Genomic DNA, 20,535 nt, shown 5'->3' with positions numbered 1-20,535 from the left:
CACCATATTGTGGAAGTACTGGAAGGGGTTAATTATATTGCCCCAGGGTCTGTTTTCAAGGGGGCACTGTCCAGTCCCCCCTTATTGAGTTTCTGGCTGGTGGCAGTGGTTACCACGCGAAATATTCCACCGGAATATTCTCCATGGGATTTTCCCATTGATTTTAAATGCACCACTTTTTGGTGCAATGTTAAAGATAACGCTGGTTTATTTATTTATTTAATATTAAATCAACGGTTGGGTCTTTTTGACAGAACTCTTTTCTAAAATGGCGCTCGTATCCGTCTCTGTAACTCTGACCAAGGTCGAGCCCTTTGTTCCACTTTTTGGCGGGCTTCTCCACAGAAGCCCTCCAAATGGTGCCACTCTGTCTGGGTTCCACATGATGGGTGGGGAGGGGAATTGGCATTTTGGACTGCGTTGCCTTAGCAACTCAAGTCGCACTCTATTCCGATTGGCCCAGTGGTGAGCCGCCCGGTTCACCACTTAGCATGTTTGAGTGACAGCTAGGCTGTTGAATGGGAGTTTTTCTGCATAATAGCAGGGCCTTTGGGACTGGAACTTCAGAAGTCGCCACAGGACCTAAGAATCCGAAGGAGGAAGAAGCTGAGCCATCTGCAACGACGACACTACCGGTGAAGCCCTGCTGCAACTACCTCACCACTTTCCTGACGACAAGAGAAGATCTTCTGCTGGACGAGTCTTCTTCCTCTGAACTGGTGGGACCAACCAGTTCACCCCTTTCGCCTTCCAAAGACGTCTCTTGGTCGAATCGCCCGTGCCAAGTACCCCGGCGGCAGGATAGCCAAGCTTCACCACTTTGACCCCGAATAAAAGGAACACACCTTTTACCGATGAAACTCCGCGGCTGGTTTCATCCCTGTGCAGTGCAACGACTCCACGTTTCCTCCTCGATGAGATCCTCTCTTCCCTTGGTCGGAACAACAAACTGCAACCACTGCCAGGAACAACTGCCACCGCTGGAGCTTCCTCTCTCTTTAAGGTACTGTGTCCTGCCTGGCCTCCCTTTCTTCGGTTTGCCCAAGGTGACCCTTACATCCTTGGCTTTCCAACTGGGTTGGTCCCAGACCTTCTAACTTGACCTTCTTGAATCGCCCCAACCTCTTTTGAACATTCTGCAAATACTTTTAGTGCATTTTAAACTGTGTGATCCTGGGCACATTTCGCTTTGCTCCATTTAAAGTGGGCCCAGCCTATGAACTTTGGCTCTACAGTATATACTGCCTTCATTCCCTTGCAGAGAACTTATTGTTGGGACCTGTTTTATTTCTATGCTCTGCCTTTTTCTCTCCCTTTAACTGAACTATTGGAGTGCCATCAGGTTACGCGCTCACATCTGTTTTAACAAACCGTGGTGTTTTAACTCTGACTTGTCTGATAGTTATCAAGGGAGGTGTGTATACTTTACCTGACTGTTCTAAATTGCTTTTGATTTAGAGTGCTAGTATATTGCCTAAAGTGCGTTTTAAATAAATAATTATATACTTTTTATACAAATCTCTGGTCAGTGTTTGTTTGTCCTACTGTGTTTTTAGCCCTATTGTGTATACTCTATATACTGCCCTACTCTTCTTGAGAGAAGTCTGACTGCTCAGCCACAGCTACCAGGTAAATCTGGGAGGTACAGACTGCTACCAATTGGGTTTACTGCTTACTCCTGTAGTCTTAATCTTTTTGAAGTGTTCCCCAAGGGAACTGCACAGGGTTCTGCCTAACAGTAAAGGCATCAAGCATCTGCGGCGGAAGGTCTTTCACATCTCCTTGCACATCTCCTGAGTCAAGGGCTTAGTGGGAAATAGTACTTTAGCGGCACTTTACGCATTCTGAAGTGCGAGTGATGGTTCTGCTTTCAGGCTGATGAAGAAGAATATACATGCTTCTCCATGTTACCAAAATATGCAGTATGGGCAATAAATCACTATCATCCTGTGCCCAGACTTATTGTAATTTGGGATCCATACAGAAGAGCCTGGTAAGATAGTGGCCCTGCCACTATCTGTTACACTTACCCAAGAGTTGTTGTTATGGCGTGTATATTAACTGACTTCCTCTTCTAGATCTTAGTGATCTGTTTTTACATTGGCCTTAACTTTCATTACAGCTCGCGCATCAGCGATTTCGCCACCGCCATTGTCCAATCTAACATAAGGCTTTCGTAAACCTTGATGATCCGAGGGTTTACTTGTCTTGTCTACATAGTAGAGGTCTGCCTAGGTGCAAGAACCCCCTCTCCCATTCCACGTGGCCTTCTGGCACAAGACTGAGATCTGTCACATATTCCTTCAGGTAATTTTCTCCACATTGATGCTCTTGCATGATTACCTACAGTAAGGTGATTTGGGCTCTTTATGTTCTTAATTACTCTCTCCCTAATTGTCCAGTGATATACATGGAATCTCTCTACTTTCACCACCTGAAACTTTCCTTACTATTGTGTTCTCTATAGAGTAATGCTCTTACTGACTTTATTACAGAGAACTAGCCATATGCATGAATCCACCAGTTGCAATTTGTTCCATTGAAACTATTTCTTTGATTTTCTCGCTTGGTAAACCAATATATGTTAAATATGAGGATTGTTCCTTCTGTCAATAACTAGGACTAATTTGGGAAAATGTATTCTAGATCACCAGATCTGCATTTGATGAAGGGAACGGTTTATCCCAAAATGCGTTGTGCCTTTTATTTGGAAATATAAAGAAGAATTGCACATAGAATTGGCTCCATCGAATTGTTTTTTGTGAACTAATTTGTCATACAAATTACATTAATTGTTTTACTATATATTGGCTGGTTAACAGCACATAGGTGTGCAGGGGACGGGAGTGCCCGAGTCCCTTCGAACACCATCTTTTATCTCTCCAAGGTCTGGGAACAGTGCCAGCCTGATGGATGGTACCACTGACAGATTTGTCACAGCCACGCTGGGCCAACTAGTATTATCCTGCAGTGGCACTGCCTCAGTGTGTTGATCACACGTAGCAGGAGTGGAAACAGAGGAATAGTGTACAGGAACCGTCCCTCCCACGGGAACGAGAATGCGTCTACCATGCTTCTCGGCTGATGGAACCTGCTGGCAAACTTCTGGCACATTGAGTTTGCCGCCTTCGCGAAGAGGTCGATCTGGGGCTGGCTCCATTTGTGGAAGAGAAGGTCCACCTGAACCTGGCGAAGTTCCCACTCATGGCAAGAACGCAGCTCCCTGCTGAGCGAGTCCGCAATGGTGTTCTTGACGCCAGCCAGCTGAAAAGGGAGGAACATGTCCTGACGAATGGCCCAGCGCCACAGGTCCTGGGCCTCCTTGGAGAGTGCCGGCGAGCGGGTCCCTCCTTGCTTCCAGATGTAGAACATGGCGGCGGTGTTGTCTGTGAAGATCCTCACCCCTTTGCCCTTCAACAACGGCAGAAAAGACTTGAAGGCACAGAATACAGTCCGAAGTTCCAGGACGTTCATGTGGAGGCCCTTTTCATCCGGTTGCCATAGGCCTCTGGCGTGCAACTGTCCGGTGTTGGCTCCCCAGCCTTTTAGAGAAGCGTCTGTGGTGACTGTCTCCTGGTAAGGCGGGACTTGAAACGTAGTCCCCTAGATGAGATGCAGCCGTACACCCCAACACTGTATCCCCTGACGGAACTCTTCCTTGAGAGACATATTGTCTGCTAAGGTCCCCGATACTTGCACCCACCTCGCATCCAGGAACTCCTGGAGAGGCCTCATCTGAAGTCTGCAGAGGCGGAAGAGGCTGATGCAGGAGGACATCATGCCCAGCCCGTCAGAAAACCCCCTTCGTCCAGCTGGCCGAGCACGTGTTATAACATGACCATCTGGAACTTTTGAGACTTTAAGTACTTTTGGCCTCTAACCCCCGTTTTCTTTCGAACCCAGAAAGTATCTGAAATATACTCCAGAGCCCCGGAGGTGCTGGGGGACGGGTTCTATCGCCCCTTCTGTAACATGGCACACACTTCTCGCAGAAGCTGTGGGCTGTGTGGTTCTTGTCGCAGCACCAGTGGAATACAAGGACACCTGTGTTAGAATTCTAAGGTGTGCCCCTGTTGGAGAGAGAGTCCAGCACCCATCTGTCGGTGGTGATGATGATCTACGCACTGACGAACTTCGCCAGCTGGCACCCCACTGAGGTGCGTAAGTGGGGGCCCGAGGTCACGGCGCGTTCATGTCTATTTAGGGGTCAGGGCCCTCCTTTGTGCGTGACGCTGACACTGTTCTCCGCTGCCTTGAGAACGACCCCTGTATGCTTCTTGAGTGGAGGAGCGTGAAGGCTGTCAGTACGGGGTAGTATGTCCCTTGGAAGATCTGCCGGTCTTTCCTCTGGAAGAACGAAAGAAAGACAGCTAATGTTGCTGCAGGCTTTTCAGGGAGCGCGCCGTCTCCGTGCAGGTCTTTATGGCTTGTAAAGACTCGTTGATGGCCTTGCCGAAGAGGTTCTCACTGTCGAACGGCAAATCCAGCACCTTAGCCTGAACTTCCTGGCAGAGGTTTGTTGCCTTCAACAACCCTTGTCGATGAAGGGAAACACTGTTTCCCATCTGACGGAATCCCATGTCTGCAATGTCCACCGCCACTGTAATGGTGTGGTCCGAGGCCACTGCCCCTTCTTGGAACAGTTCCAGTGCCTCAACCTTCTTGTCCTTGGGCAGGAAATCTAGAATAGGTTCCAGCCTGTACCTTAGTCACCGGTCATATTGGGACAAAATGGCTAGGGGATTAACCGCCTTGATGGTAGAGGCTGCTATGTAGATTATTCTCTTGCCCATTGCGTCCAGCTTCTTCCCCTCCTGACCCGAAGGTACCATGGCTGTCGATTATGGGTTTGCCGAGCGCTTCCTGGCTGCGGCCGAGACCACTGAGTCTGGCGAAGGCTGAGATCTTAAGCATCTGGGAGCTGTATCTGGTACTCTGTACTTTTTCTCCAATCTATCACGCCGTACTCAGGTACTTCATTAACACCAGGCCCTTCTCCCAGATATCATCCAGGAAAGGAACAGACATGATGGTCTTTCTTCTGGACCTGCGCCGCTGGTACAGGAACCCTTCTTTCTTAGTTTCCTCGGGTACTAACTGAAACAGTTCAGAGGCCCTGGACACCATGGAATGAAAGGATCCGACGTCGTCCGCGTGTGGTGTTTACCCATCAGCTGGCACAAAGTCATCCTCGTCGGTGCACAAAGTTGTCCTCGTCGGTATGCGGTTGCGGAGGGGTCGGATGATGTAGAGGACCAGCACCTACCTTAGATGTTCTCTGAGGCTCCTGTGGTGGCGTAGGCCCCGGTGCAGGGGGCATCCTCTGCTGGATCTCTGTGACCCGCGTGTGTCGAGTCATTAGAATATCCAGCGACATGTCTCTCAGCTCAGGGGTAAAAGGAGCCAGTGGTGTAGGGTCAGACGCACCTCATTTTGCACGCAGGGGGAAGTAGGCTCATCGCCCTCAGATTCTCCTTCTTCGTGGTCTGTATAGAAGTCATCAGGCAAATCATTGTTGCCATCATTGAAGTTTGAATAAATCTGCACCCGTTTCCCTGGAGCAGCATGTGGGTCCAACCTCCTGTGGAGATTCCATCGGGGTGCCTTTTCCTCCTCGCTTTCTTTCTCACGAGGCTTCTGGGCTGATGCAGTCACAGGGCCTTTCCCCAACCCCGGGGTGCCTGCTACCTTCGTCGCAGCCTCCGCAGCTGTATCATGTCTCAGGGGTAAGTACATATGTGGGCTAGCCTTCGTAGGGACCACTTTCACGGACCTGCTCTCCTTCAATGCTGCCGTGGTGGATGTCGTCGACGATGTGTTTGCCGATGCCCTCGTTGATGGGGCTGTCGTAGAATCGGTTGACTTGGAAGGCTGAAAGGTTGTAGTTAGTTTTGACGGATACTCCCCGGACTTCTCCCAAGTCTGGTTGTCCATTGATAAACAGAGTTTGGACGAGGTGGGACTTTCTCTTAGAAGAGGCCCCTTTCATCGGCAGGCTCACTGTGGAGACTGATGGTGATGGCAATTGTGCAATGCCCGACTTGGGACCAGCATCAACGGTGAACTCATGGGAGCCAGCGTTGCAGAGCTTGGCCTTCTCTTGGACCCCCGCGAGCGGGGCTACTTCAAAGGATCTCAACCTCCTCCCAGAGGGAGTTGGCTTCTCAGACCGGCCAGACCTGGGTGAGGCATGACCCTGCCAAGTCAGGGGCCTTGCTCGATTGGAGCCACGCTGCCATACTGCTGTAGCGATCTTTTTAGGTTTCCTTTGAAAACCACGGCACACCTCACATCCCTCTTCTTTGTGGTCTGGATGCAGGCAATATAAGCATTTATGATGTGTATATTCTACGAATACGCTCCTTAATCCACACTTTGTGCAGAAGAGGCTCCTGCTTTCCCTTCTCCTCGGACATGGTGGAAAGGTGCGAAATAGGCCCAAAGTCGGGCCTTCTCGAAACTTCGATGGACGATACGACGGTGGACGAAGATCTTTGCCGGCAGCGGATCCCTGCTGTCAGTAGCTGTCCTTTGTCGAAAACGATTAGCAACAATCAGTCAAAATAATTCAATTTTCTATGGAAAAATTTGAAATGGCACAAGAATAGCTCAGAGAGCAACATGAGGTCGCCTAACACTGAAGTTTGCGGTACAAAATCTGAAGATGGCCACCAGGGGTGGTGCTTAGGGATAGGACTGTCATTGGATGGGGCAGTATGACCCAGAGGACAGTGATTTGTTTAGAGGAGAAATACAGTTTTAGAGTGAAAGTGAAACTGTTTTTTCTTTTACCAAGGATTCCAGGCTGACGATGGGGAATATTCATGAGCATGCGAATCCATGCCAGACGCCATGCTGGAGAAATTGTATTTCTGCAACCATCCCAGGAAGAGCATCAGTAAAACAACAGACAAGCACCATTGACGTCTTTGTAATGTGAAGCTCTCAGGATTATTTGCTTGCTCTCTCATTCAACTTTCATTTGATTTGAAAACAGAAACCGCAGAACCTACAATACAAAAAGATTGTGGTGTACGTGTACGGTGTTGATTGCCTCAGACAGTAAATATGGGTTTATTGGAATAGACTGCATCATGGGCATCCAGATATGGTAACATTTGCTAAAGACAACAAAAGATTTACCCATGTTATCAGATGCTAAGATAACCAGCCTCTTGTGGGCTTTTGTAAACAGGAGCTCAATAGACTGCTGCTGCTAGGTTTTTCAAACAGGGTTTTGAATGCAGTGAAGCTAGTTAACACAGACAGCAGTTAAGATGAACATTTATAGTAACACAGCAAAAGAAAACTAGCATCCTTAAATGAAGAGTCAGTAATCGGATAGAGGTGGTGTGGTGAGGAGTGATATTCTGTGGCCCAAATGATCAGCAAATGACCACAACAGTACTGTTAGAAAGCCAGTCAGAAATCAGATGTCCTAATCCAAATTAGAAGAGAAGATGGATGTTTGTGTTGGAATGGGTGGGCAGCAAAAGTGGACTCTCTAAAATAGTTGGTTAGAGTGTAAGAGGTTGAAGAAACAACTGTATTGAAAATAAGAAAACAGAACACCCTATTGAAAGCTTTTGAGCATTTACAAAGCTTGCCTTTGCATGAATTCTGTTGCATCAGGGTATACCAATCAAGGAATCAAGCACTGAACAAAGGAAACGAATGAGGAAACCAACATAGACTGAACGTTTTCAAACACAAGAACATACCCGTAAGAATTGTCCGCCGTTTGCATTGCTCCTCCACTCCGCCATGTCTCTTGCCAGATAGAGTGAATGGCATTTCAAAGACAAAACGTCGGATGTTGTGACTTCTTTCAAATTCAGTTCTCCTCTCTTGCAGTTCTTTCTCTTCAAAAAATGGGGTCACGTGGGTCACTTGAATGTAGGCATACTTGGAATCCAAATCCTTAGGATTTACCTTTTGCAAGCAAAGTAAAAAACAGGGTCTTTAGGGCAGTGTCAAACATATCGGTGCAACGATAGTTTGAATATCTTATCGGTGGAAATGCATGCTGCATAAACCTATTGGCTGCTAATTCTCCGCAGTAAGGCAGTTATTTGCAGAACTCAGAACCTTGCATGTTTTACAACAGGGTGAGTGTTTATAATTATTTTTTTATATACGTGCCTAAATGTTCTGGTTCTAACACTACATTTTCATGCAGATGGTATTGATTTTCTAAATAACTTAAATGATTTGACATAAAGAGTGTTCAGGATCATTAGGTATGGGATTAAATAGCATAAAATCAGTCACTAAATTCTATCCACCACTGGGCATCAGAGAGAAGAGGTTGAGATGCAAAGCATTTATTTAAAAAATCAATTCAGAATCTAAGAAACACCACATAGAGGATTTCATTCTCACTCACAAATCTGGGATCATCCCAAGACAGGAATTTGAGATGCATTAGCAAAAGAGGCCAGCGGTCAACAAAAGCTCAAGCATTTTTCAGCAGTCTTCTTGAGAAGTCCAATAATAAACCACCATATTCTTTTCTGATAGCTACCCTTGCAGATTCTCCACTGTTGAACTGTTGTGAGCCACCATGTATGATCTTGACAATTTTAGCAGAGGACCATGCAGTATACCAAAGCCATTTTTTATCAACTGAAAGAGAAAAGGTGCAAACCATGCCACAGATTTTGGCTACTTTTGGTTGCTTGCACATGTCCACCAATGTGCAAGACCTATACAGATACCCAAAATAAAATAAATAAGGATTACTAAAATTAAAAATGCAACCAACAACTCCAGGTCTCCTATGCCCAATAAGGGCATTAACATTTCTCTAACACACATTAGTGGCACAAAGACTCTAGGAACTGTTATCAGAGTGCTTGACAATGCAAGATGCATCTTCAGACACTGTAATCTAGTGCATGCATTAATTGACCAATGCTACTTTGTCTCTGTCATTATAACCAAAACACTTACTACCATCTTTAAGTAAATATTCACATATATTTAATGACTCTCTAAAAAATAATTTCAAAATCCCCCTAAAATTTGGGGACAGTCCCTGTCATTGAGGATTGAGTCTAAATATTACATTGGATGTCGAGAGTGATTTCAGGCCAAATGGAAAGTTTGTTGTGTAACTACTAAATACAGATTGTGAAAGACTAAAATATAGGTGTTGCACACAAGGGACCCGAAGTGTGACTGCAGAAGTGTTTTTAACAACTATTGCAAAATGCATAGGAACTGCATGTTGGTGTAGGGAAATCTCATAAGGGGTACACATTTCAAGTTGAATGGTACTAGGCAGACATAAAACGTTACTCAGCACCTCTGTTATCGTCGTGCACATTGCACACCACTTCTTACTCACCAAGAGTCAAGTATCACTAACCAATGGCTAGAGGCATTTGCAAATTTTGCTTAATTAACACACATTATTGTGCTGCACCCTAAACTAGCAGGAAACCTTGTGCACAGCTTTTAGAGCGTCAGACCCTTGAAGATGACTCAGCCAATCTTAGTGATGAGCAGGAGTAAAGAGGGAGTCAGCAAAGGGGGATTAGGATGAGTGATAAAAAATAACTTCAAACTTTTATAAAGAGTTTCATACAATATTTCTCACGTCTCAAAGTATGATAAAAATATGAGCTGGCCTTGCAGGAATTCAAAGGCCATCTGGGACATGGTGGAAAATACAATCATTTGTCCCTTTATGAATCCCCAAAAACTTTGGCAAGCAAGAACATCAGAAATTGTCCAGTATATGGCTCACAATCCAACAAGCATAAGAAGAAAGGAAGGGGAAACCCAAAAGATCTACTGAACACCCTACAATAATTCCATAAACTGTCACCAATGTCATATTTACAATGTTATGTTGCACACAATGTACTGCTCTACACAAATTAAATACACAACATTACAACTACTAAATTAAATGGACAGGGACATACAACATGTGTGAATAGGACTGTTCTTATTTACAGTTTTCAGGAAGTTGATTTATAGTTCTGTTGTGGTGTCTGACCCAACCTGTATTTTTCACAAGACTGCTTAAGTCCACATTTTCCAAGTAATTTGTCAATCGCTTCAAGACTTTCCATACCTTGCCAGAGTCCTGTATCATCTTGACATTTTCAGAACCAAACTTATCAGAATAGAGCTTTAGTAGCCTCTGCGAAATTTCAGAGAGAGGCGTGAGCTTGGGTTCTTTGTATATGTACTCCTTTCCATCTTCATCCTCAAAGAATCCCTGTGGAACAAATTGGCAATCAGTAACTTTACGGCAAAAGACAAGAGAAGAGGTTTAAAATGGAAATTTGCAATGTTAAATGTACATTCCTTAAAGCATCCAGCATGTAAAGGGAAAAAACAAACAGATCTTTTTTTTAAATAAGAAACAATGGAAACAGAGAAACTTTTCATTATGGGTTAAGCTGTAATACTTTACTTGTAAATTGTTAGAAGACATAGCCCTGCTGAAAATTCTAAGTTAAATCCTCTTCTATGTATTGCATACTACAACTTTCCAAATAAAGACATGTGCTTGTGATTGGTGGGCCAAACAGATCACCTAACATGGGAACTACTGCACACTTCCAGTAAAGATCAATGGAAGAAAATTTGCATTTCAAGATTCAATTTAAAAGTACATTTTGTGTCAAATAAAATAAAATTATGATAATGTGAATTATTGTGTATAGCGACACCGACCTTCCCATTGGAGCAAGTGTTTCAGCTAAGGAGAAATTACCAGCACTCCACTATTTGTAAAGGTTCTCTTTTTGCCTCAATAAAAATACAAAAAGGAAAATAATTGCCAGCAACAAGGAATTATTGTGGTACGGGTATATTAAGGCTTTTACTAAGCACTTCCTAAGGGGGAGGAAGTGCATTCTATGTTGAAATGAGAAAACAAGAACATGGTAGAGAGAAGTGCATTAGATAGCCCTCTTTTCAACTTAATTTTTGGGGTTTAAACGAACGGTCCGATAAGGAGCAATTTTGGGTCGTGATGTTCAAGGAGCATGTATGAGGAATTGTATGATAATAAACTTGAGTAATTCACAGATACAGTAAGGGAAATACATCTTGTGGAATACTGTGGAAACATATGGAACTACTGTGAACTTCAAAATACCCTATTTCAGTAAAGGACTCCTGTGCCGTTGTACCAAAAGAAAGTAGCACTGTATGCAACTAGCGCAAGAACAACCCATCTCCTTTCCCATTTTCAGCCTGAAACCTTGACAGTAAGGTTTTGTACGTTTGTCTGCATCTTAGGTTGCTCCTATACTTTGATCCAAACCACAAGCGCTAATATCAGCCCGTTTCAAAGTACTTCCCAGTCTCTTGTTGAGGTATATCTGGGATATTCTGCTATCTTCATAAGTAAAGTTTACATTAACATTATTATTCAAATATGAAATGTACTCTTGTAGGAATTTTGCTTCATCATCCTACGCATGGAGGATGACATTGCTGTATTAGACCAATAAAATACCATACTTCAACCAACAATAAGTATCATTATGCAGGGCCCAGGTCTGCTTCCATCCACCATCTAACAATCAGGATAGCTGGAGAGAATATTTGCTTTTAATGTTATTGTTGAACGAAATGGAAGACACCAGGTCTCTGAATTGTGGTAATCGTTTAAGCTTTTTTTTCCCTTCCCTACATCTCAAAATTTGGGACATGGCATTTGTTTCCCTGCTTTCTGCAAACAGTTCACTGTTTCTGAACAGTTTTACTTGTGCAGTGGTTCACTGACACTGGCTGCACACAGACTACGGCTGTCCCATGCAGTATTTGTCTGGGCATGACCTTTCCCACACCAGGAGCTCAGAGAACCTGCCAACAGTGCTTGCAGGGGCTTTACTATAACCATGGCTTCAGGGCCTTGCAGGCTCTATGACCAGGGAATGAGGAAATGTTAGCTTATATTTCTTTCAACTTGTCACAGAGGCGATTACTTAAAACCTGTTCACAAAAGCTTTAGGATGTTTGACTTTCCTAGTACTTATCTAAATTACAGGTTGCTGTCCGACTGGCTTTAAAAGAAAAAATGTATTCACACTTTAACCTAGACTACTCTCTTTTTTTCTTTGAATGGAACATTCTAGTTCAGTTGTAGGCAAAATGCCAGATGAAGGCAGATATGTTGCCCATAAATCTTTCTCAAAGTCTCTGTTACACGAACAAAGGAATCATATACTTACGGTTGCTTACCATTTGTTTTTTCATGAGAAAAACAAGTGAAATTACTATTCTGGTTAAAATTGCAATCCTCACTTAAAGGGTTATTTTCTTCTCCCAAAACAGACCTCTCAGATATGAAGAAAATTAAATGAATGCATTCCCACCTAATTGCCTAGGCCCTATACAGTATGATATACTAGTGCAGACTTCACACAAAGTACAGGAGCAAGACGAGAGGTTGATTTAAGGGGTTACTGTGTTAAAAGTCAAGATGAACAGGTTATGTAACCAAGACGATAAAAAAGGAGACTTGGACAGATCACCCTGCAGTCATCTGCAATGCTGAGAGTACTGAATACAAGTTTGGTATGAATCCTACACAGTCCCAATCAGGATTCAGTGGTTGAACACAACCTTACACTGTGTTACAAGCGTTACAGCTCTACTGTGAAGGGGATAGCTCAGAGGCAACACGCTTGTCTTGAAAGTAAGACAAAGCAGCGCAACACAGGTTTGAATCCTGATCCCACGCTTAGAAACGAATCTCTGGTACTAACCGCGTTATAAAATATATATATTTTTTTTAAACAATTACTTGCAAAGGCTTGAATCTAAGCATCAGTCAGTGACTAATGTTAGAACTATCATTAAGGAATTTGGTGGTCTCAGGTCGACTCTTGGGACAGTTCTCATCTGTTTTGACAAATGGTTGCTAACAAAATAGCCCCCCTCTTTATTCTTGCCTAATGCAAGTAGATCTAGGTCACCTGGCCTAAGCCCCACCCACCTGGTGCCTTCCTGGTTGCTGCTCTTTTTCCCTACTTAAGGAGCCTTCCAGCCTCTTTTCCTTTGTAGATGGGGAGCAGGTGCAAGTGGATCTAGGTCACCTGGGCTAAGCCCGCCCACCTGGTGGCCGCTCTTTTTCCCCTACTTAAGGAGCCCTCCAGCCTCTTTTCCTTTGTTGATGGGCAGCAGGTGCAAGTGGATCTAGGTCACGTGGCCTAAGGCCCACCCACATGGTGCCTTCCTGGTTGACGCTCTTTTTCCCCTACTTAAGGAGCCCCCAGCCTCTTTTCCTTTGCAGATGGGGAGCATGTGCAAGTGGATCTATGTCACCTGGCCTAAGCACCACCCACCTTCTTAGCCCTCCCTCTTCCTTCCTGCTCTTAACTCTTAGATCAAGGGCGTCTCTCACCCGGGCGTCTGAAGCGAAGGGCATCATCAGGCCACTCCACACCATCATCAAGCCACTCCACACCATCATCAGGCCACTCCGTCAACTTCTCAAGTGCTGGTGTGAGGACAGGTGTTCCACGGCACAATAAGTTGTGTAAGTTGTGTAACACTGCCCGCCTCTTGTATTTCGCTGTCCCCCCATGTTGTATGCATGTGATGCCTGTATGCCTGCCTCTTGTATTTCGCTGTCCCCCCTGTTGTATGCTTGTGATTCCTGGATGCCTGCCTCTTGTATTTTGCTGTCCCCCACCTGTTGTAGGCATGCAATGCCTGCCTTTTGTATTTCACTGTCCCCCCGTTGTATTCATGTGATGCCTGTGTGCCTGCCTCTTGTATTTCGCTGTTCCGCCTGTTGTATGCATGTGATGCCTGTATGCCTGTCTCTTGTATTTCGCTGGCCCCCATGTTGTGTGCATGTGATGCCTGTATGCCTGCCTCTTGTATTTCACTGTCCCCCCCACCCTGTTGGATGCATGCAATGCCTGTATGCTTAAATCCTTTATCTTGCTATCCCCCCGCCCTCCCAAGGCAGCCCTCTCCTGCTATTCCCCCCTGCATCAAAAATCCCTCTGTGTCCATTGTGGGAGTTTGTATGGACACATTATGGTGATACCATCACCGCCTTGTTGCTGATGCTTTGATTTGCCTTTTGGACTCATGTTGTTTCACCCATCTCGAATCTCGTTGTTCTCATGCTGGACTTCCTTAACCATCACATAATCATGGTGACCATGAGTCATGTTGTGCCCATCTATGACTTGAATCCTGGCTTGCACTTGCTGATCTCTTGTAACATTATGTATTCAGTACTGACCTCTGCAACTTGATGTGCTCTCTCCACTTGCTTATGTGCTCTATAACACTGTATTTCGCCGGCTTTGCTTCTTCCGCTCTTTCACTACACTCGCTGCTTCTCAGTCTTCTCTTCCTCTCCCTATCTTTTCCCTCTATCCTCTCCCTTCACTATATTCTATGCACTTACTCTATCAGAATTGTCGTCAGACCTAGTATAATAATCGCTTGTTTGTTACTCTCCCTATCCCACCCTCCCTCACCTTTTGTCAATCTCCAGCACTACCAGAAATGTCGTCAGGCCTAGTACGATAGTTGCTTGTTTTGTCCCCCCCCCCCACCCGCGCATCCCTCACCTTTTGTCATTCTCCTGCACTACCAGAAATGTCGTCAGGCCAAGTATGATAGTCGCTTGTTATGTCCCCCCCCCCCCTCACCTTTTGTCAATCTCCAGCACCAGAAATGTTGTTAAGCCTAGTACGATAGTCGCTTGTTGTGTTCCTCTCCTCTCTCATCCCCCTTCCTCCCCCTCCCCCCTCCTTCACCTTTTGTCAATCTCCAGCACTACCAGAAATGTCACCAGGCCTAGTACGATAGTCGCTTGTTTTGTTCCTCTCTCCCTGCCCCCCATCTCCTTTTGTCATTCCCCTGCACTACCAGAAATGTTGTCAGGCATAGTATGATAGTCGGTGTCTGTCTAATCTCCTACCTCCCTCTCCTTCCCCTCCTTATCATTGTCAAAGCTCTTGCACTATCTGAAATGTCGTCAGGCCTAGTACAAAAGTTAATTTCACATTCTTAATGTCTCAAGGCCTTGTAAGAATGCCATTGTATTTTCCCTTGCTCCCTCCCTTGCCTTGAAGCGCTTTGAAACACGTGTTTATAGGCGCTATACAAATAAACAAGAAATATCAATATCTTAAGCAGAGAAAATAGAGCAATACATGTGAGGATGCTTGCTGTTGCTTTGCAATTAGAGGATATGCATTTGTTATCAGCTATCACTATCTGGCCTTCCTTAATGTGCGTACAGTCCCACGCACATTTCTGAAAACAAGAGCAACAGATGAACCAAGGTCAACCTCCCAGAATTAGGTGTCTAATTGTGAATGACGACTCAAACATATACAAAAATGAAAAACAAAAAAATAAAAAAGATTGCGCTTCTAGCCTTAAACAAGGCCATGCAATGGACTGCGCTGTGGGATCATAGAACACTACCAATACAAGGCTCAGTAACAATTATCATATCAAAACTATTGGTGCAGATGGATCAGTCCAAAGAATTAGTTTATGCGAGCGCCCCAGCATTTCAGAGATGTGTCTGTTACTACGGTCGCCTCTGGCTACGGTTGCCAAAACGGTTCTACCGCCATAACTCTGATCGGGCCATGAATCAAGTCTGTCACACTCCCAGAGAACTGCTGCCATTGAGATCTGAGGGCCCATTAGAGCGATGCTGCTGAAGATTTTTTTTAATTTTTTTTAGGAGGAATAGAACAGTTAGGATTTGTAGAGGATCACACATGAAATACAAAGGAGCCACTGGATAGAGATAGCTCAACTCCTCCTCTCACAAAGAAATCAGTTTCAGAACTGTCGGCACTTTCAGAGCAGGGATGGATGGCGAGGGCGATGAGGAATCAGCGGGAGAAGTATCAATACAAAGAATGAGTTTAGGGCCCTTTAGGAATGTGCATGTAATGGATGGGATCAATCACACAGAATAACTGAATCCAAATAACCGAACCAACTCAGGAAGATGGCAAATTACTGTTTTATTAACAATGATCTAAAACAGGGAGTTTACAACGAACATCAATGGATGTATGCTCAGGTTCTCTCAGCAATCTTTTCACAAAACAGTTTATAGTTTCCTGGGCGCATCCGGGAAGCACCCAGGAAGTGTCTGGCTATTTGGCTGCGGGACGCTGATTCTGTTACTGCCTTCAAGTGCCTTTCAACTCGCCAACTTATGCCGCGCCACGTCCCTATCAAACCGTCGGGAAGAGGAAGAGCGAAGAGCGAGTTGGGTGGAAACCCTCATCCATTGCTGCTTACAAGTAAACATTGACTTCTTTTTCGTAGGACGGAACTTGGGACTTGTGCTTAGTCCACTGTCCGCGCTTACTTACATGACTAAATTAGGCGCTAAAATCTTCTTCATCCTGTTTTGCAGCTCCCAGCTCCGCCCACTCCAGCCCAGCCACTCACTTTATAATCACTGGTGCACGCGCATCCGGAAAGTGCCTAGGAAGTGTCTGGCTGTTTGGCGGTGCGGCAGGTGGGGACCTCTGTGTTATACTAAATATCCTGTGTTGTTTGGCATGGTTCCTATATATAGGCAATTATACTAAATTTAGACGGCTTCACGTGTCTGTGTGAGCAGCATTTAATTTATTCTGTGGAGTCACTCTTCAATTATCATTCAGGTTATTGCCAAAAGAAATTTCTCATTAATTTCGCACATATTGTCCTCTAGATCTACATAGTGCTGTCATTTTGAAGGATTGCATATTCTAATTGCTTTGCAATCCTTTGGGCACCATGGTTGGGAGTCTGCGTAGTGGGAAATGTTTGAATGAAAGGCACATGAACTCCAGCCTTAACATGACTGCGCCTAGCCAATTTCATGCATCTTATGAGAAGAAGGGGGATGATACATGTTACCTACCTCTCGGTGAATACCCTATGCATGGGGAACGGGTGATGCACTCAGAAACAGCTCCCTATACCCACCAATACTTGGCTGTCGAACCAAATGACAGTATGAAGCCAGGGGTGGATGTGGAGTCACCACAATCACGCTATATCGATCTTATACAACACAGGCAATTTGGTTATAGAATACCAATAGCACGCGCAGTCGGTTAAAATTCTACTGCTTTTTTGGCTAAAGATAAACCATTTGTTCAACACGGTCCCTCTTATGGTATTTATATTTCGGACGTTTCTATTTTTTCACCAGCAGTGGAAGCCGAATGGAGTAAGCGTTGTCGCGTTTCATTGACTCGCTCTTCTCCTATATCGGTTCTCCCCTCTGAGGTGGAGAAAGTCTGTCTTAATAACATCCATGAACCTAAAGTTGACCCACCACACCATATTGCACGATGATAGCGTGGCACAACCTCGCTATCATTCGACAAGTTCTCCTACTTTTAATCATCATATTTCTCTTGCAAAAACTGTTGTTGCCAATGAGGTGTTTGAACAAGTAGTCTCCCCCTTCCTAATAACGATCAAACCAGTTTTGATGATGGTGTTAATAACGAAACTCTAGGTCGGATAATCAATGATGATTTAACCGACTTTCCGATTATATTGCGTATTCTTAATCTCCTTGACAAAGGACATGAAGACACACGGGGAAATAGATTATATCAAGCAACTCATTGGCAACCTAACTGTTAAAATTAGTACATTGGGGGGCTTTATGGTGGCACATGTCAACTTTCAAGTTGATAAAATGGTAACTTTAGATTCATTAATTTCAAAAGCCCAAATGGAACAGAAAACAAATACTAATATAAAAGCCACTCAAACATCTGGTACTGGGATACTCTTGAATACAGTTTCAGGAACTTATGCTCAAGCAGCTTCTGTTGGTCCCTCAGAGGATTGCTCAAATTCAACAATGGGCACTTTGCCACTCTTAGAAGCGGTAAAACTCAATTCACTAAAGTTGTATGATATATTTAGATTCCTTATAAATGAGAGGAATCACTATCAGGGGCCTAGAATTGTCAGAGACCCAAATGTATCTATACAGCCAACTCTCAATGCAGAAACAAAAATGGACCTAAGCAGTCCCTCACGGCTTATAGAAGTCATGGAGGAGCTTGATAAAGCTGAAACGTCCGTGGCCGCACTGGGTGAGGTTGCAATGCAAGTGCCAATTTGGTACCAGAACCCGATATAAGACTTTACTATCTCAAGCTTATGCGAGAGCCTTAAAACGTAACAATACAGCAATCACCAAAAATAACATGTTAAAATCTCAACTAAAAAAAATCTAAAAATGTACCCGATATAAAATTCTGTGACAAAGTTTCTGATTCCAAGTCATTACCTTATCCTTGTAATGATGATCCAAACATCGATTTGGAACAATTAAATGAGGAATTCAAACTTGTCTTGAACATGGGTAATCATGACGAATCTTGGAAAACAAAAAAAGCCCCCAAAAAATAAAAAAATAAATATCTAACCCTATACGTTTAGTTAATTCCAATGTGGTGCCCTATGTAACTTCCTCAGGTACAACTATCTTAAGCACTAGCTCGAAGGTTGGTACTTCTCCCAAGACAATTTTACTGTCTTTTGACAAACAGTTAACAACGGATAAGTGTATCCAAAGTCAATTATTGCACTTTTATCCGATTACTTCTATAAAAAAAAAACTGGTACTGGCAATAAAATGCTGCAAAGCGATGCACCAATTTCCAAATCTTCTGTGGCGGATCTACCCAATCAACAGGTTACTGTGGGACCTTCCATAGATCCCTCCTTTCCTCCCATTCGAACTGCAAAAGAGGTCCCTTATAGTGGTTCGCATAAGCTTGATGTGAGAGTCCATGCTGCCCCTCCTTTCCATAACTCTCTACGTAACCTATTAAAGTGTGGTGGGGTTCTTTCAGTGTCATCGTCCCATCTAAAAGGGTCACGTGGAAGGGTTTGGAGATGAGAACACATTTTCCAGCGATATGCCTAATATATTGGGATTAACCAGCGATCTGGCCAAGAATGGGCAAAAAAGAATACATTGTTTATTTCTCTTGAGCTCATTCAAACTCAACTGAGGACTCTGATATCCGATGACAGAGTGGATTCGTCTTTCCAAACATAACAATCATCGGATGATTTGTGGAACTTATTCTCCTAATATTTTGCAACTAATTGAGTCCCAAAGGGATGATTTTAAAGATCGAGGGTTAACGCTTCGTCTCTTTCAATCTTCAGAAGAAGCTAATGAATTCCTCGACGCCCCTTTGTTAAATGCTCCCCAACCTTTGTCAACGGTCAATTTAAATTCAGAGACCTCTGCTCCAACCAATGATTCCACAATTGTCCGCCTTGGTAGCCAATGCAGCTAATATAGCGTGGTTAGCCCCACTGCTGGCTACAATACCTGAAATTCCCAAAACGACCAAGCAAACATAGCCCGACTCATTTAAAATCAGCTCATGGAATTGTTGTGGGTATTCTAACTTAAAAGCCTGGCTGGAATCATGTGACTGATGATCTTACAGCACTTCTCCTCATTCAGGAAACTATGTCCATCCTTCCGTTTGGTGTAGACGGATTTACGACATGTTCACACAATGCTATGGTAGGGACGATGGGGAGACCCTCAGGGAGGTTTGCTATTCTGATGAACACTAGCATTTATGCTAAAGCCAAGGTGTTTTGTTCTCAAAATGATATCTTGGCTATTGAATACCACCCCTTGACCTCTTCTGCTTTGATTTTTTTAGTCATATGTATTTACTTCAAGCCTTTAAAAAAGATCCTTTACTATTTCTTTGACTCCTTAGATCTCGTACTTGAAGCTGCTCTGATTCACAATCCTGATTATTATATCATTTTTGGTGGCGATTTAAATGCCTTATGTAATGGAATATCGAATATCAATACAAATTCTTTGGGGGGGGGGGTTGAGACTAAGCCCCAGATGTAGAGGAGAATTATGGGTTCAATATTTTGACAACTGGAACTGTTATCTAGTCAACTTTTACTCTGATTCTCCAATTGTTACCTGGACCTGGGACATCACCTCCTCTAGTATTGACTTTTTTTATTTCAGCCAATCTGCTTCCAATGGTTAATCCTGTTCGGATAGGATTTACCCCTTATGGAGATGATTTTCCTATTAATCTTGTAATCAATGCACAGATTCTACCTCTTTCATGCAAACCGGAAACGGCTTTGAGTCAGGTGGATCGAAATATACATTCTGTGTATTGGTCGCCCAAGTTATGTTGGCATCTTACCTACCTAGTTAATAGAGATGTATGGCACATCAAAACAACTTGATTACTCTCCACATGAAAGGGAGGAATGTAATACGATTATAATTAGATCCCACGTTCAAGATCTTGCCATGACAACTTTAAATGTGGCTTTGAGACATAATAAACCTTTTAATGTCGAAATAGCTAAACATAAAACTTGGAAAAACTTGGCGCTAAAAGCCTTAACTAGGGCTTCCATTTCACATAATGAATATACTGTTAGAAAAGAACAAGTTACTCTCTTACCTGGTAACGTTCTTTCGATGGGATGGTCCGACGACGTATTCCATATCTATGACAGTAATCACCACAGCTG

General features: G+C 43.9%; 1 protein-coding gene across 9 annotated transcripts in view; it reads right to left on the bottom strand.

Annotated features, from left to right (window-relative positions):
- The window catches only part of DOCK9 (dedicator of cytokinesis 9), a 2,709,375-nt gene that overhangs the window by 215,848 nt on the left and 2,472,992 nt on the right, over positions 1-20,535 (bottom strand). For all 9 annotated transcript variants that reach the window (XM_069639825.1, XM_069639823.1, XM_069639827.1 and 6 more), the window contains 2 exons: positions 10,085-10,231; positions 7,722-7,932 (listed from right to left, as the gene is read on the bottom strand). In XM_069639825.1, coding sequence (XP_069495926.1) covers positions 7,722-7,932; positions 10,085-10,231 — 358 coding nt within the window. The remainder of the gene's footprint in view (positions 1-7,721; positions 7,933-10,084; positions 10,232-20,535) is intronic.

The sequence above is a fragment of the Ambystoma mexicanum genome, chromosome 7q, assembly GCF_040938575.1.
Source record: "Ambystoma mexicanum isolate Mex_15411 chromosome 7q, UKY_AmexF1_1, whole genome shotgun sequence".
Lineage (NCBI taxonomy): Eukaryota > Metazoa > Chordata > Amphibia > Caudata > Ambystomatidae > Ambystoma > Ambystoma mexicanum.
This window is presented reverse-complemented; position numbering and strand designations above follow the sequence as displayed.